General features: G+C 37.4%; 2 protein-coding genes across 2 annotated transcripts in view; both read left to right on the forward strand.

Moving 5' to 3' along the window:
- The window catches only part of OTC (ornithine transcarbamylase), an 85,552-nt gene extending 70,301 nt beyond the window's left edge, over positions 1 to 15,251 (forward strand). The window contains exons 9-10 of the mRNA XM_053579571.1: positions 5,197 to 5,334; positions 14,885 to 15,251. Coding sequence (XP_053435546.1) covers positions 5,197 to 5,334; positions 14,885 to 14,944 — 198 coding nt within the window. The 3' untranslated portion in view covers positions 14,945 to 15,251. The remainder of the gene's footprint in view (positions 1 to 5,196; positions 5,335 to 14,884) is intronic.
- Positions 6,572 to 7,461, forward strand: LOC128577360 (60S ribosomal protein L6-like). Its single transcript, XM_053579572.1, has one exon. It carries the CDS (start codon positions 6,606 to 6,608, stop codon positions 7,128 to 7,130), a length of 525 nt encoding a protein of 174 aa, XP_053435547.1. The 5' UTR covers positions 6,572 to 6,605; the 3' UTR covers positions 7,131 to 7,461.
- Positions 15,252 to 17,076: the final 1,825 nt, after the last annotated feature.

The raw sequence follows: 17,076 nt of genomic DNA on the forward strand, positions 1-17,076 counted from the left end.
TTGAGGTTACTAGAGATTTTACTTTTCTATTCCTCGTTAGTCTGGCCAATGGTTTATCTATTTTATTTATTTTTTCAAAAAACCAACTCCTTCTTTCATTGATTTTCTGAATGATTCTTTTGTTTTCAATTTCATTGATCTCTGATTTGATTTTGGATATTTCTTTTCTTCTACTGAGTTTAGGCTTAGATTGTTCTTCTTTTTCCAATTCCATAAGATCTCTTGTGAGATTGTTGATGTGCTCTCTTTCTGTTTTTCGAATGTAGGCATCTAAAGCGATGAATTTTCCTCTCAAAACTGCTTTTGCAGTATCCCACAGGTTTTGGTAGCTTGTGTCTTCATTGTTGTTATGCTCAAGGAAGTTAATGATTTCCTGTTTTATTTCTTCCTGCACCCATCTGTTATTCAACAGAAGATTGTTTAATTTCCATGCCTTTGGGTGGGGTCGAGCATTTTTGTTAGAATTGAGTTCCACCTTTAGTGCCTTATGGTCTGAAAAGATACAAGGTAAAATTTCAATTCTTTTGATTCTGTTGATATTTGTTTTGTGTCCCAGGATATGATCAATTTTGGAGACTGTTCCATGGGGTGATGAGAAGAATGTGTATTCTTTATCTTTGGGATGGAGTGTTCTATATGCATCTATCAAGCACAGTTGTTCTAGGGTCTCATTTAAGTCTCTTATATCCTTGTTTAATTTCTGTTTAGAGGATTTGTCCAGCTCTGTAAGAGGAGTGTTAAAGTCCCCTGTTATGATGGTATTATCAGATATCATATTGCTCAGACTGAGTAAGGTCTGTTTCAAGAATCTGGGAGCATTTAAATTGGGTGCATAAATATTTAGAATTGAAACGTCTTCTTGTTGTATTTTTCCCTTGACCAATATAAAGTGACCATCTTTGTCTTTTTTGACTTTAGTTGCTTTAAATCCACATGTATCTGAAAATAAGATTGCAACTCCTCTTTTCTTCTGAATTCCATTTGCCTGAAAAATTGTCTTCCAACCCTTGACTCGGAGCTTTAATTTGTCTTTTGAAGCCAGGTGTGTTTCTTGCAGACAGCAAATGGATGACTTGTGTTTTTTAATCCAGTCAACCAATCTATGTCTCTTCAGTGGGGAATTCAAGCCATTAACATTTATTGAGATAATTGATAAGTGTGGTAGTATTCTATTTGCCTTATTTTGTGAGAGTCCATTGCTTAGTTTTATCTTTTGCATCAGTGTGGAGGTTAGGTTCTGTCCTTTAATTTCTGAGTTCTTACTTTGCTGCTGATCCATTGTGGTGGTCAGTGTGCAGAACAGGTTGAAGTATTTCCTGTAGAGCTGGTCTTGTTGTGGCGAATATCCTCAATGTTTGTATATCCGTAAATGATTTGATTTCTCCGTCAATTTTGAAGCTTAGCTTAGCAGGGTACAGAATTCTGGGCTGGAAATTGTTCTGTTTAAGTACATTAAAGGTAGATGACCATTGTCTTCTTGCTTGGAAAGTTTCATTAGAGAAGTCTGCGGTCACTCTGATGGATTTGCCCCTGTAGGTCAACTGACGCTTACTCCTGGCAGCTTGCAGAATCTTTTCTTTTGTCTTGACTTTGGACAGGTTCATCACAATGTGTCTTGGAGAAGCTCGGTTAGAGTTGAGGCGACCTGGGGTCCGATAGCCCTCTGAAAGCAGTGTGTCAGAATCTTTGGTGATATTTGGGAAATTTTCTTTTATAATATTCTCTAGTATGGCTTCCATTCCTCTGGGGCATTCTTCTTCCCCTTCTGGAATTCCTATAACTCGTATGTTGGAACGCTTCATAAAGTCCCATAATTCTGACAGTGAACGTTCTGCTTTCTCTCTCTTCTTTTCTGCCTCTTTTACTATCTGAGTTATCTCAAAAACTTTATCTTCTACTTCTGAAATTCTTTCTTCTGCATGGTCTAACCTGTTGCTGATACTTTCCATTGCATCCTTAAGTTCCCCGATTGACTGTTTCATTTCCTTCAGCTCTGCTATATCCTTTTTATATTCTTCATATCGTTCATCTCTTATTCGATTCTGTTTTTGAATATCCTTTTGGTTATTTTCTACTTTATTAGCAGTTTCCTTCATTGTTTCCATCATTTCTTTCATTGTTTTCAACATGTGTATTCTAAATTCCCTTTCTGTCATTCCTAACATTTCTTTATAGGTGGAATCCTCTGCAGTAGCTACCTCATGGTCCCTTGGCAGGGTTGTTCTGGACTGGTTCTTCATGTTGCCTGGAGTTTTCTGCTGATTCTTCCTCATGAGTGATTTCTTTTATCTGTTTCCTTGCCCTAATTTTCCTTTCACTTCCTCTTGCTCTTTAATCCTGTTGCCTGTGGACTAAGGGTTACAGGACCAGAAGGGTGAGAAGGTTGAAGAGCAAAAAGGGGAATGAAAGAAAGGAGGACTGAGTGATAAGAAAAAAATAAAAAAAAAAACGAAAAATAGGGAAAGGAGAGGGAGTGGGTAAAAGGAATATTGACAAAAAGAAGAGAGGCAAAGAAAGAGGGAGACAGAGCAATATAGGTGTACAGTAGGGTACTTTGATACAACCTTAAAAAAGAACCCACCTTCTGGGGGTGCCCAGTTGGGTGGTTCCCTTGAGGTCAGCAGCTCTTTGCTAACCTGATCAGACACAGTACCCCACCTCCACCAAGTAAGAGGAAAGACAAAAATGCTATAAATCAAACCAAAACAAGCAAACAGAAAACTTTACAGGATAAAATTGGCTGGAAAAACCAAATAATAGCGGTAGAAACACTAACAAAAATGAAGTTCTAATTATTGAAATAGGCAGCAATGGGAAATTATAATTAAACTAGAAAAATTGAGAAAGAAAAAAGATCTGTATGGAAAAGGTTGAACTTAAAAAACAAAACAACAATCAACAACATCAAAATAAACAAAAAAACAACCAAACCAAAAAAAAAAAACAAACAACCAAAAACAAAGCAGTATGTATATGTTATTGAATACTGTCTGGGCAACTCGTGGTCTTCTGGGGTATGAGATGTTAATCACAGTTCTGATATGACTGGAGGCTGCTAGTTTCTCAAACCCCAGCAGGTAGACACCCTAAATCTCTTTTCAGCCACTTAAAAGGCACTTTGAACTGTTCACTTGCTGAGCAGAAGCTTTCCCAGGGAAGTGCTTGTCGCTGGAATCACTGCTGAAGTGGCTATCCACTTACTCTGTGTGCCAAAACTGGTCTCCCTCTGCCCCCCGAGGTTTAGGGCTGCAAGGCGGCTCAGACCCCGCCCTTAGGCTACTTGGTCGCTGGGTTACCAGCTCCCACCCAATTCCAGCTCTGCGACCCTGAGGGCAGAGCTCGACGGGGCAGATCACTCACAATGGCTGCCTGTGACCCAGAGGCAAACACTATTAGCTCCGTCTGGCTCAGGGGCTCAGACTGGGGCCCTAGACAAAGGCCAAAGTTCTCCGCACTCCCGCTCAGGCTCTCCCCAAGGCAGTTCAGCTGAGTGCCAAGTCCAAAGACACCAAAACAGTTTACAGGTAAAGCCTTTCTTGTTTGCAGTCTCGCTGCTACTGAACTTACAGTTGCGGGCGGGTTTAGACGGATTGAACACACGCGACCACTTGCCGGTTTTCCACTGTTTTAGTCCTCCTCTTGGGGTCCAGAAGTCTCTCGCTGACTCCCTGTATCCTCTCAGGGGTGATGATAGGCAGATCCACCAGCCAGAGATGCCTGGAGTCCTATATCCCCAGACTCACGGTGCCCAGATGCAACGAAGCTGTTACTCGGCTGCCATCTTGCTCTGCCTCCTCCCCCCCTTTTTTTTATTGTTGGGGATTTATTGAGGGTACTAAGAACCAGGTTACATTGATCGCATTTGTTAGATAAAATCCCTCTTATAATTGTGTCCCACCCCCAAAAGTTGTGCCACACATCATGATTCCCCATTTCCCCCTCCATTCCTCTCTCTGTTCTCTCCTTCCCCCAGCCTCCACCGGGGACTAGGTCATTAATTGTCCTCATATCAGAATTGAGTACATAGGATTCTTGCTTCTCCATTTTTGTGAGGTGTTACTAAGAATAATGTGTTCTACTTCCATCCAGTATCTCATGCTTTTTAAAATTTGCATTTCCCTGATTACTAGTGAAATTAAACTTCTTTTCATGTTTACAGCTCATTTTCATTTTTTTCCCTATAAATTGGTATCATATCTTTTGCTCATTTTCTCTTTTTTTGTCTTTCTCATTATTGGTTATAGGGATTCTTTATATGTTATGGCTAACCCCTTGTCATATATGTGGTAAATATTTTTATGGATATATTTTAAATTACATCATTTACCTCATATACACAGTAGACATAAAGTTCATGTGCAATCTAAAAATTGTATTTTTCTGGTTCTGGGACTGTAGGCTTGAAGAACAATCATTTACTTCCCTGATGTGTGACAGGTATAAATGTTATCCTTTTTCTGTGTCATTTTGCTAGAAATTCAGAATGCTCTGAACATAGAGCTAGGGTGGGAGGTAAAACAAAATTTTAGTACAAAGGCAGTAATTTTGAGGTAAGTAAGCATGTGGGAATGAAATTTTGAGTCTGTAAGGGAACAATGGAAATGGATGGGGAAATGTAACTTTCAGAAATTAAGTGCTGGAGAAACTTCAAACTGCTAGTACATTTGCATTAAGAATGAAACCTCTAGTGCACAGTGCTTACAATCCTGTTTAATTCAGTCCTATCTCAGTGCTTTTCTTCAAATCGTTTTTAACTAGTTATGAAGTATGCTTCGAGTGTTAAAAATTGTAACATGGAGATAAACTCAAAATATAATACTATCGTATCAAAGCAGCTTTTTTTTTTTAAGTGGGGTATAATTGGTGACTTTTGCTATCAGCTACATATTATACTAGTAGAGTTCTTTAGTGACATGACCACTATCCCACTCAACAGAATACCAGAAGACTGAGTTTGTTGTTTAACTTGCAGTGATGATCTCCCAAATCAAGAAAAGACTATAAAATTCCCTAAGTGGAAGGTACTACCTACATCTCTCCCAGGATGTCTTGAGATAAAACCTTCACTCTGCCCCCTTGTATCTCTCCTTGTATTGATCTCTGACCCAAGGCCAGATGTATTTTTAAGTATTGAAGAAGACAAATATGACTACCACATATAATAGTTAAAACATGGTCTTATCCTCATCTCTTTAGACTGCAAAAGTTGCTGCTTCTGACTGGACATTTCTACACTGCTTGCCCAGAAAGCCAGAAGAAGTGGATGATGAAGTCTTTTATTCTCCACGATCACTAGTGTTCCCAGAGGCAGAAAACAGAAAGTGGACAATCATGGTAAGCAAGAAACAAGAAATGAGGTCGGGCACAGAGGCTCAGGCCTGTAATCCTAGCATGCTGGGAGGCTGAAGTGGGTAGATTGCCTGAGCTCATGGGTTGGAGACCAGCCTGAGCAAGAGTGAGACCTCCATCTCTAAAAATAGCTGTGCATTGTAGTGGGTACCTGTAGTCCCAGCTACTTGGGAGGCTGAGGCAGGAGAATTGCTTGAGCCCAAGGATTTGAGGTTGCTGTGAGCTGTGACCGCCAGGGCAGGAAAGTGAGACTCTGTCTCAAAAAAAGAAAAGAAAAAAAAAGAAGAAGAAAAGAAAAAAAGCAAGAAATAGAGGACATGGAGTTCTTTGAGGGGTACCAACTTAGACATTCATGATTTTTGGTAAATATTAAACAACAAAGGTTATTCAACTACATTACATACTCATATGGTTATCTACTTTTTCCTAGAAAGTTTATATAGATCATTATTGCTCGTTAGCACTTATAGTGTATTTTAAAGGAGTAAAATTGATCCCCTTCTAAATAAATATATTTTAATAAAAATTCTTACTGCCTTTGATCAGCCTGAGCACCAGCCACCATTTTTTGATAACTGTTGTAAGTTGTATAATTCTTACTTTAAAATCTCTTTGTTCATTATTATAGAAACCCCTTATTCAAAAAATCTAATTTCCTTCTTTTCTGGGAAACTGAATATAGTACTCACATGCCATAACAGCTCCATTATTTTTTAACTTTTAGCAATTTAACTGGTTTCAATTACTGAACATCCAGGGTCTTCTTGCAAAGAACAGAGTCAACTCTAGGTAGAGAAATGGAAACAAATTTATTAAAAGATGTTAAGGGACTTCAAAAATTTCTTGGGAAATGAAGTGCAGCAAATCACTGGTGGACACCAGGTAACCAGAGATAACACAGGCAGGAAATTGTCTGGCAACACTGTGGTTCTTTTGTAGCCAGAACACCACTGATACTGACACAGCCACCCATAGTCTGGTATCTAAGACCCTGGAAACTAGATGCGAAATACTCCATTGTAGCTACCCCAGCTGAAAAACATGTCTCCACCTGCATTGGAGCCAAATATCCAATTTTTTTAGAAGGTGGCTTCCACTGCATATTGTTCACTTATGCATTTAAGTCTGGAGTAGTTGCAGCTGAGGGGCACCCCTGTCCTCTAGCTGCAAGAGAGTCTTGGAAATGTAATTTTAATCTTTTAGCCTCTATAAAAGAGAAAGGCAAGAGACTTTAGTTCTCTTTCCCGTCTTGCAAGATGGCGGGTGAAAAAGTTGAGAAGCCGGTTTCTAAAGAGAAGAAACCTGTTAATAAAGAGAAGAGGCCTAAGGCCAAGAAGGGGAAGCCCCACTGCAGCAGAAATCCTGTTCTTGTCAGAGGAATAGGCAGATATTCCCGATCTGCCATGTATACGAGAAAGGCTATGTATAAGAGGAAATACTCAGCAGCTAAATCCAAGATTGAAAAGAAAAAGAAGGCGAAGGTCCTTGCCACTGTTACAAAACCAGTTGGTGGGGACAAGAATGGTGGTACTCGGGTCGTTAAACTTCGCAAAATGCCTAGATACTATCCCACTGAAGATGTGCCTCGAAAGCTATTGAGCCATGGCAAAAAACCATTCAGTCAGCATGTGAGAAAACTGCGATCTAGCATCACACCCGGGACCATTCTAATTATCCTCACTGGACGCCACAAAGGCAAGAGAGTGGTTTTCCTAAAGCAACTGGGCAGTGGCTTGCTACTTGTGACTGGACCTCTGTCCCTTAATAGAGTTCCTCTATGAAGGACACACCAGAAATTTGTCATCGCCACCACCACAAAAATTGACATCAGTAATGTTAAAATCCCGAAGCATCTTACTGATGCTTATTTCAAGAAGAAGAAGCTCCGGAAGCCCAGACACCAGGAAGGTGAGATCTTCACCACAGAAAAAGAGAAATATGAGATAACAGAACAGCGCAAGGTTGATCAAAAAGCTGTGGACTCGCAAATTTTACCGAAGATCAAGGCTATTCCTCAGCTCCAGGGCTACCTGCGATGCGTGTTTGCCGTGACAAATGGAGCTTACCCTCATAAAATGGTGTTTTAAATTTCTTAAAGAGAACCTAATTAAACGGCTAATAGATAAAAAAAAAAAAGAAAAAGAAAGGCAAGCTGCAAAGGACTATCTGATAATTATTTATCTAATTTATAAATTGGAATAGGATTATTGTGAACATTAAAATAATACATGTAAAGCTTTTGGTATGGTGCCTAATACACGCTAAATATTGTTATTAGAATTATTGTCCTCATTATCATTGTCTTATTTGTTGATCTGATACAGCAACCAGCAAGAGGTCAAACTCCAGTATGGCTTCTTGGAAGTCAATCATGACTGCCTTTTCAGTGGAAGGTTGTATATTAAGCCTCAATTTGTCATATCTAGTAACAGGGTTGATTTTTTATAGATACCTTTCCAACTCAGCCTGCTAATTCTGGCCAAAATGGCAATCGCCATGTCATTTAAACCAATGCTTCTGAAGCTTTAATGTGCACTTGACTCAGCTAGTGATTTAGTTAAAGTACATATTTGGATTCTGTACATCTGAGATGGGGCCTGAGATTTGGCACTTCTAACAAGCACCCAGATAATGTAAGCGTCACTGTCCTGTGGACCACATTTTGAGTAGCAGAGATCTAGATGACAAAAAGGAAATTTGAGTTCTCCAACCATATACCTCAGTCATAGATAAGAGCAAAACATTTTCCTTGAGCTCTATTTTTCATCAAAAGACTACTAAAGTTACAAAGGTAAAGAAATCCATTAAAGTAGGTTCTTTGTAGAAATTTGGAGGGGAAAACTAACAAAGATTTCTGAAGCGTCAATTATTGAAGTGCTCTCTGTACTTCTGGAATTTTAAAGAGTTTCTTTCAAAAAATCTTTAAATTCAATTTATTTTAAAAATGAAATATATAAAGTATTCATGTGGTTGAAGTCTTGCATCCACCCATTTTCCATCTATCTAGGTCTCCATCTCTCCATTCCCCATACCCTAGAGGTGCCCACCATTCTTAAGGGAAAATATATTTTGAGGAAATAGAAGAGTCTAAAGTAGGAGGAATGTTCAGGTGGGAGTGAGGAGATTTGACTTCCGTAACTGGCTTTAATATTAGTTAGCTACATCATCTTGGGTAGGTATTAACACTCTAAGCCCCAGTTTCCTTCCTCATCTATAAAATAAGCAAATCAAGCCACAGAGAGGACAAATGAGTTTTAATCTTTTGTCCCTAATTTCATCAACAGGCTACTGGGAGTCTTCTGTTGAGAAGGCTTCTGAGCATGCATGTTGTATGGGACAGAAAGAAGAGTGTAACTAATAAGTGTGCCTGATGTGGGTACTGGAAAGGCAGTGGTGATACACATGCTGCACATTTTATATCTCTGAGCTAGATGATTTGGAGGTCCCTTTGAATTCAGTTCACTTCCACAGCCATACGATGAGCACCTACTCTCCTCTACCAGCCATTGGAGATAAAAAAAAAAAAAAAAAGAAGAATGTGCGGTCAATTCATAGAAGCATAACATTTTCAAGTGGGATAAGATCATACGGATTATCCACACTAAATTTCTATTTTATAGGCAAAGAAATTATTCTTAGCTTATTTGAAATGGCCTATTGACTCAGCACTGCTGTGATATTTTTCTAGGATATTCTAAAGGCACAATACTTTTCTTATTCTAGAACTGCCCTATCTGATATGGTAGCCACCAGACACATGTGGCTATTTAAATTTAAATTTAAATCTAGATTAATTAAAATTTAATGAACTTGGCTTGGCGCCTATGGCTCAAGCTGCTAAGGCACCAGCCACATACACCTGAGCTGGCGGATTCGATTCCAGCCTGGGCCCACCAAACAACAATGATGGCTGCAACCAAAAAATAGCTGGGCGTTGTAGTGGGTGCCTGTAGTCCCAGCTACTAGGGAGGCGGAAGCAGGAGAATCGCTTGAGCCCAGGAGTTGGAGGTTGCTGTGAGCTGTAATGCCATGGCACTCTACCCAGGATGACAGCTTGAGGCTCTGTCTCAGAAAAAAAAAAATTAACAGACTTGAAGATTTAGTTCCTCAGTTATACTAACCACATTTTAAATGCTCAATTGCCACATGTGGTTGGGAGGTATACTATTTGTATTGGGCAGCACAAACATTGAACATTTCCATCATTGCAGAAAATTCTACTGGACAGAACTACTCCAGAGAATGATTTCCACACACACAACTTCATTTAAAATCAGGATGGAAGAAGCAAGGAAAGACACAATCTGGCCTCCAGTTCAGAGATGCTAGTAATAACTAAAAGAAGAAGAAGAGCATATTCTTAAAGCATATAACATTTTTAAAGCAAAATACTTGTCTTTCAGCACTTAGAGTAGCTTTATAATGCTTCCATGCTGGGTAATTTCCAGCAATACTTTTCAAAAACACTCTAGTAATCACATTATTCTCTTCATAGCACACAGACCTAAAAAAATAAAAATAAAAACAAACAAACAACAAAAAAAAAACACCCTTTCCTTCTCACAAAGTTTGCTTTCATATTTTTAAATGATTCCTAAGGCAATAGGACTCACGAAAAGTCAGGCAGGGTGTCTTCGTCTGGCTATAATTGTACTGTGAAACAAAAGTAACCAAAAAGGACCCTCCCCAAAAGCTTCAAACCACTGATATCCAGACGACCCTTAAGAATGTAACACTAGTGCAAATGTAATTCATGATATTTTATATAGTCTTTTACTTCTCTCCAAGTTAAGATTATCAGATAAAATACAGGTCATTCAATTAAATTTCAATTTGAGATAAAAATGAATACTTTTTTTTGCAGTTTTTGGTCAGGGCTGGGTTTGAACCCACCACCTCCGGCATATGGGGCTGGCGCCCTACCCCTTTGAGCCACAGGCACCACCCAAAAATGAATAGTTTTTTTTAGTACAAGTAGGTCCCATGCAATATTTGGAACACACAGTAAAATATTTATTTATTTATTTATTTATTTATTTATTTATTTATTTATCTGAATTTCCTATTTAACTGTTTGTCTGTGTTTATGTAACTAAACCTGACAACCTTACTCCAAGTTGACTTTCTAAGTTTTTTATTTGAAAATAAGCTTGACCCATCCAATGACCATTAAAAGCAAACTCCGGAGGACGATTGGCAGAAGGAGGGAGACCCTGCGGCAGAATCTCACCTAATATGCACATTGCCAGGGTGTATAACACACATCCAGGGTGAGGGGTTCTTTTACAACTGGAACTTTACCCTGGAAGTGAGAACAATGTAATATAAAAATGCACACCCTCATTTTAATTTGAACACTTAAAAAAGGCAAAACCCGAGATGTGGTCCCAGGAACACATATTTTAAAAGCTTGATTTTTTTCCCCCAGTATATGTTTTTATTCAAGAGTTTGCCCTCTCTACTTCCTTGTCATTCAGACTTCACTGTATATGTTGCTCCTTTAACAAGGTTGTCCCAGGCAACCTTAAATGGTTCCCAAGCTTCCTTTATGCCCTTTTTTCATTTTCTAATGACACTATCTGATATTTCCTCATTTGTTTCTGTTTGTTTGTTGTCTGTCCCTCCTGTGATGAAAACTTCTTCATAAGAGCAGTGATCTTGTTTATAATGTTCTTCGATATGCTTAGCAGAGTATAACAAAGGTGACACATATCCTAAACATGTACTTGATTCATTTTTATAGCCTAAAGGCAATATAGGCTATTGGTTTTAGAACATAGGTTTGGAAAATCAGGTTAAAATTCTGAGTCTATGTGTAGTCTTGCAAGTGCCTTAATTTCACTAAGCCCAGTTTCTTCACAGGAAAAATGGGGATAAGGATAGAAACAATTTCCTCAAGTTGTGAGGGTTCAATGAGGTAAGAGTCATCTGAGCAGAGGAGTCAGTTTCCAGGGCCAGGCAAGAGCAGATCCAACTCTCACCAATACCACTCAGGAAAATTCCTACATCTCAGTTTCTGTATTTCAAATCTCTTACCACTTCATGAAGTAGGAAAGAATATTAAATGGTGAGATGCACATAAAGCACTCAGCTCAGGGCCTGGCACACCGTTGCTGATAAACACATTCAGTGAAGGTCTTTGGAATATAAGACCTACTCTTCTGATATAGGCTAGGGACACCTGTACAGTATGGTTGAAGTGTAAAAGCAAGTAATTATGAGGTGGTAAAACTACTCTTAAGAGTGGAGTCATCTAGGTTTACCCATGTTGTCACAAATGACAGAATTTCCTTCTTTTTAAAGGCTGGTTGGTATTTCATTGTATATATACACCACAGTTTCTTCTTTTGTCCATCCATTGATGGTATTTAGGTTGAATCTACATCTTGTCTATTGTGAGTAATGCTGCAGTGAACACAGGAGTACAGCTATCCCTTTAGCACACCGATTTCAGTTCCTGTGGCTATATACACAGAAGTGGGATTACTGGATCATATGGTAGCTCGATTTTTAGTTCTTTAAGAAATCTCCACACCATTTTCCATAAAGGCTGTACCAATTTGCATTCCCACCAACAATGTACAAGAGCTCCCACTTCTCCCCATCCTTCTCAACATTAGTTGTCTTTTATCATTTTGATAAGAGCCATTCTAATAGTTGTGTGGTGATATCTCATTATGATTTTGATTTGCATTTCCCTAATGGTTAGTGAGCATCTTTTGGAGTACTTGTTGATCATTTGCATGTCTTCTTTTAAAAAATATCTGTTTAGGTCCTTTGCCCATTTTTTAGTCAGATTTTTTCTTTCTTCCTATTGAATTCCTTATATATTTTTGTATAGTAAACCCTTATCAGATATATGATTTACAAATATTTTCTCCCATTCTGTGGGTTGTTTCTTCACATTGTCTATTATTTCTTTTTTTCCCCAGATGTTTAGGTTATATTGTTTGCATTTGTTAGGTAAAGTCCAAGTTGTAGGTCATCCCTTCAAGCAGTTTTTAGTTTGATGCAATACCTTTAGTCTATTTTTGCATATGTTACTTGTGTTCTTAGGCTCATATGCAAAAAACTTTGCCTAAACCAATGTCGTGGAGATTTTCCTCTATGTCTTCTTCTAGTAGTTTTATAGTTTCAGGTTTTATATTTAAGTCTTTAATCCACTTTCAGTTGATTTTTTATAAGGTGTGAGACAAAGGTCCAATTTCATTCTTCTGTGTATGGACATCCAGTTTTCTCAATATCATTTATTGAAGAGACTATCCTGTTCCCATTATGTGTTCTTGACACATTAATCACAAATCAATTGACTATAAATGCATGAATTTATTTCTGGGATTTTCTTCCTGTTCTATTGACTGATGTGTCTGTTTTTATGTCAGTACCATGTTGTTTTGATGTTACAATCGCTTTATAGCATGTTTTGAAATTGAGTGTGATGCTTTCAGCTTGGTTCTTCTTGCTCAAGATTGCTTTGGCTATTTGGGGTCTTTTGCAGTTTTTTACAAATGTAAGGGTTGTATCTTCTATTTCTGTGAAGAATGACATTGAATTTTGATAGGGGTAGCAGTGAGTCTGTAGATCACTTTGGGTAGTGTGGACATTTTCACAATCCTAATTTTTCCAAACCATGATCACAGGATATCTTTCCATTTATTTGTATTCTCTTTGATTTCTTTCGTCAGTGTTTTATAGTTCCCCATATACATGTCTTTTACCTTCTTGGTTAGAATTGCATCTAGGTAATTCTTTTGGTTGCTATTATAAGTATGATTGTTTCCTTAATTTCCTTTGTACATAGTTAATTATTAGCATTCAGAAGCACTACTAATTTTTGTATGTTGATTTTTTTTTATTAAATCATAACTGTATACATTGATATGATCATGGGGCATCATACACTCGCTTCATAAACCATTTGACACATTTTTATCACAGTGGTTAACATAGCCTTTCCGGCGTTATCTCAGTTACTGTGCCAAAACATTTACATTCTACATTTACCAAGTTTCGCAAATACCCCTGTAAGATGCACCACAGTATGTTGATTTTGTATTCTGAAACTTTACTGAATTCCCTCGTTGATGCTAACATTTTTTTGGTGGACATGATTATAAGTGAAACAAGCCAGGCACAGAAAGACCAATACTGCATGACCTCACTTATATATGGACTCTAAATAGTTGAACTCATAGAAGCAGAAAACAGGATGATGGTTATCAGAGGTTGGAGTTGGGAGAAGAGGTGGCAATGGGGAGTTGTTGATCAAAGGGAAGAATAGGTTTTGAGGTCCATTGTACAGCAGGGTGATGATAGTCAATAATAATGTATACTTCAAAATAACTAAGAGAATAAATTTCAAATGTCTCATCATCTAAAAGATAGGTAAGTAAGGTGATGGTTGTATTAATTAATCATTCCACCTCATATGCATATATCAAAACATGACATGGTATCCCATAAATGTACACATGAATAATAATTAATATTCATAATCATTTTTGGGAAGAGTGGAATCAGAGAAACCTAGGATCCAACCAATTCTGCACTGTTATCTCAAGTATTGATTTCCTCATCTACAAATGATAATGACAGAAGCTACCTTAGAAGTTCATCACTTTATTTTTTTTTATTTTTTTTTCTTTTTTTTAATTTTTTTATTAAATCATAACTGTATACAATGATATGATTATGGGGCATCATACACTCACTACATAAACCATTTGACACATTTTTATCACAGTGGTTAACATAGCCTTTCTGGCAGAAGTTCATCACTTTAAATGAGATAGTGCATGAACTTTTTCTCTAGCTCACTAAAGCACCTGGCATAGTACTTGACAAAAATTTCTTGACTGACACAAGATAAGGCACTTGGTACACTGTCTGGTACTTAGTAAGCACTCAGTAAATATTCACCCTTGTTGTTTCTGATTCTATTATTATTGTCACTGTTGTAGAGCTTGAGAAGAATAAAAGTGAAAATTAGTGGCTGACATCCTAAGAGGAAGCTGTACTCTTGGCTATACAGTTAATGCTCTTTCAGGAAGGCCCAGATTCAGATAGCAGAAATTACTTGTTAGCCCAAATGATTTATTTTTATTACTCTACCCCTGACTTATCCTAAACTTCTCTAGGTTGCAAGGGACCAAACCACAATATAAACACTCTGAACTGGAATGAGAAGGATTATATTTCTCTAAAACCAGCCAATGCCTAGATTTTGCTAATAACTAGAAAATCCAATCGTGCATACCACTGTGGCAATTCATTTCAGCTCTGTGACCCACTAGTCAGAGGCCTAAGTAAGCACACTGTTTGTACATTACTGGGGTCCATCTGATTCCTCTTAAGCTTCCCTTATCCAATACATAAATGAATATTAGTTCACAATGGTTCTCTTATCATTTCCTTGGGAAAACACATTTTAACTGTAGGCCTATAAAGCCGAAACTTAATTCCCCTTCTCTAGGTCCCTAAACTGACTGTTGCTAATGTTTATCCATTTCTTTCTTTCTCTGTTGTATCTTCTCAGGCTGTCATGGTGTCTCTGCTGACGGATTACTCACCTCAGCTCCAGAAGCCTAAGTTTTGATGCAATGATGCTTGTCAAGAAAGAAATGATATTCTACAGTAGCAGAATGAATTGGTTTATGGGGGAAGAAGAGAATCTAAAAAATAAACAAATCCCTTGCATATGACATAGGTGAACTGTATGATATTGCTTTGCCACTGTGAAACCTTCCCGAAGCCCTTAATTTAAGTGCTGATGTACTGGAATACCCAGCTTGACTTGGTTAAAACTGTCTCTCCAATTTTCAATTTCTAAGTTACATTTGACTATCATATTAATTATCATATAAATTTGTTCCAACTAAATATAAAATATTATGCTCATAATGCATAATGTCTAAGTCATTAAATGTAATCTATGCTTATTACTTTAATAAATTATCACCCACGCTAATTTATAAGTAAACATTTACCAGGCAGTCAGCTGCTGGTAGATGTGTGGGCTGTGTTCATGTCCCCTAGGACCAACAAGAGAGCTAAATCATCCATATTGCAGATGTGGTACAATTTTCAGGCCAAGGAGATAGACAGACATTCACTTACGGAGGCAAATCATAAAATGCTTAAAAAACAGCTATCACTATACTCAAACTCTAGAGTTTTTTCCAATCATTTGTGGGAATATTGGGGTTGAGGACATTCTTCAAAAGCATGTGTCTCTTCTCTGTAATGAACAGTTAATGGTACAAGCCAAAAGAAATCTTTGTTAGCAAGTGGTAAAACCATGGATACCTACAGTGGCATTTTCTTAGGTTCAAATTCTCCAGCAGGAGAAATTTAATATTTTCACCTCTGTCCTTTTCATGCATGTATTCATACCACACATTGGATATTTCCATAAATCTACTACTTGCTAGTCTTTTCCCTCTAATTTTTCTTTGGGATAATCAAAATTTGCATTGTTGAATTATTATAATGTAATTAAAACTAGATTTCTCTTGTGGGTGACCCACATTTGTATTATTGAATAATTATGATACAATTTGAAGTTTTTTAGTTAAACTGTTAAATAACATAAGTGATCTGAAAGAATTTCACATTTTTCAGAGGATACAATAATGTAATTTCCCTTCCATTCTACCTCTACTATTAGAGGAATGTTTCCAGGCTGGTTGACTGATATTCTTCAGCAGACAGCTATGACTTAAATGAGTAAGCAAGAGATGAATTACAAATTAGATTTGCAATGAAGAGGCAATAAAACATACTTTGTGTGTGGGGGAAGCCTCTGATGTTACAGAAAAAAAATCAATTTTTCCAGTAAATGTTAAAGGTGACTTTCATGTCTATGGTAATTTATTGGAAGTACTTAAGAAAGAAAGAGAGTGGGGTTCAGCGGAATATCTTCTTTCAGGAGAGAGTATAGAAATGACTTAACCAGAAGGCATCATATGGATTGTGAAGGCTCGCTCTCAAACTGCCTACATATTAAAAATATAGAAGAAATACGTGACAAAAAGGAGTCTCTATTCACTTACCAAATAAAATTACCAATAAATTACCCCATGGTAATGAGCCATCATCTCTTTTCTGGCCATTCTTTGCACCAAATGAATGGTCTAGTCTTCTTCTTCAATTGAAAAGAATTTATAATCTTTTTTTTTTTTTTTGCTTTTTGGTCAAATGTAGTCACTTTTTCCTCGAAAAGCCCCAAAGCTTTCTTTTTGATGTATACACAATTTAACTTCCTTCTTAACCCAATCCTTTATGAATTTATTTTCATCTTAAAAAACATTATTTATGCTATCAGGAAAAAAAAAAGAAGAAGAAAATTTGGCCTAAAATTTTGTAAATTATTTTCATCTCCTATTTCTTCTTACCCTTTCTTCCTTTGTTCCTTTTCCTATGTAACTACTGCAACTCCAAAGATTAACAAAAATTCTAACAATGGCCCTTGGATCCTTGGTGTACATAATAAATTCTATCCACTTAATTGATATAACTAGACAACGAGTTCTTTTTTTTCTAGGCTTTCTCCACTGTAACATTGGGAGTAGAAACCGGAAGTGATTACACTGCAATGATTTCATTGTCAGAGAAGAATCACCAGGTTTTTTTCAGTGATATGCTTCCAGGTACTTTAGAAAAATAAGTCAACGTCAGCTATTGTATATTGTGCTAGAGATTTGATTCTTGTAAAGCCCTTGGATAGAA

This window comes from Nycticebus coucang, chromosome X (assembly GCF_027406575.1).
Source record: "Nycticebus coucang isolate mNycCou1 chromosome X, mNycCou1.pri, whole genome shotgun sequence".
Taxonomy (NCBI): Eukaryota; Metazoa; Chordata; class Mammalia; order Primates; family Lorisidae; genus Nycticebus; species Nycticebus coucang.

What these genes read in the sequence shown, in the direction of transcription:
- LOC128577360 (XM_053579572.1), top strand. Translation starts at nt 6,606, where the DNA reads ATGGCGGGTGAAAAAGTTGAGAAGCCGGTTTCTAAAGAGAAGAAACCT.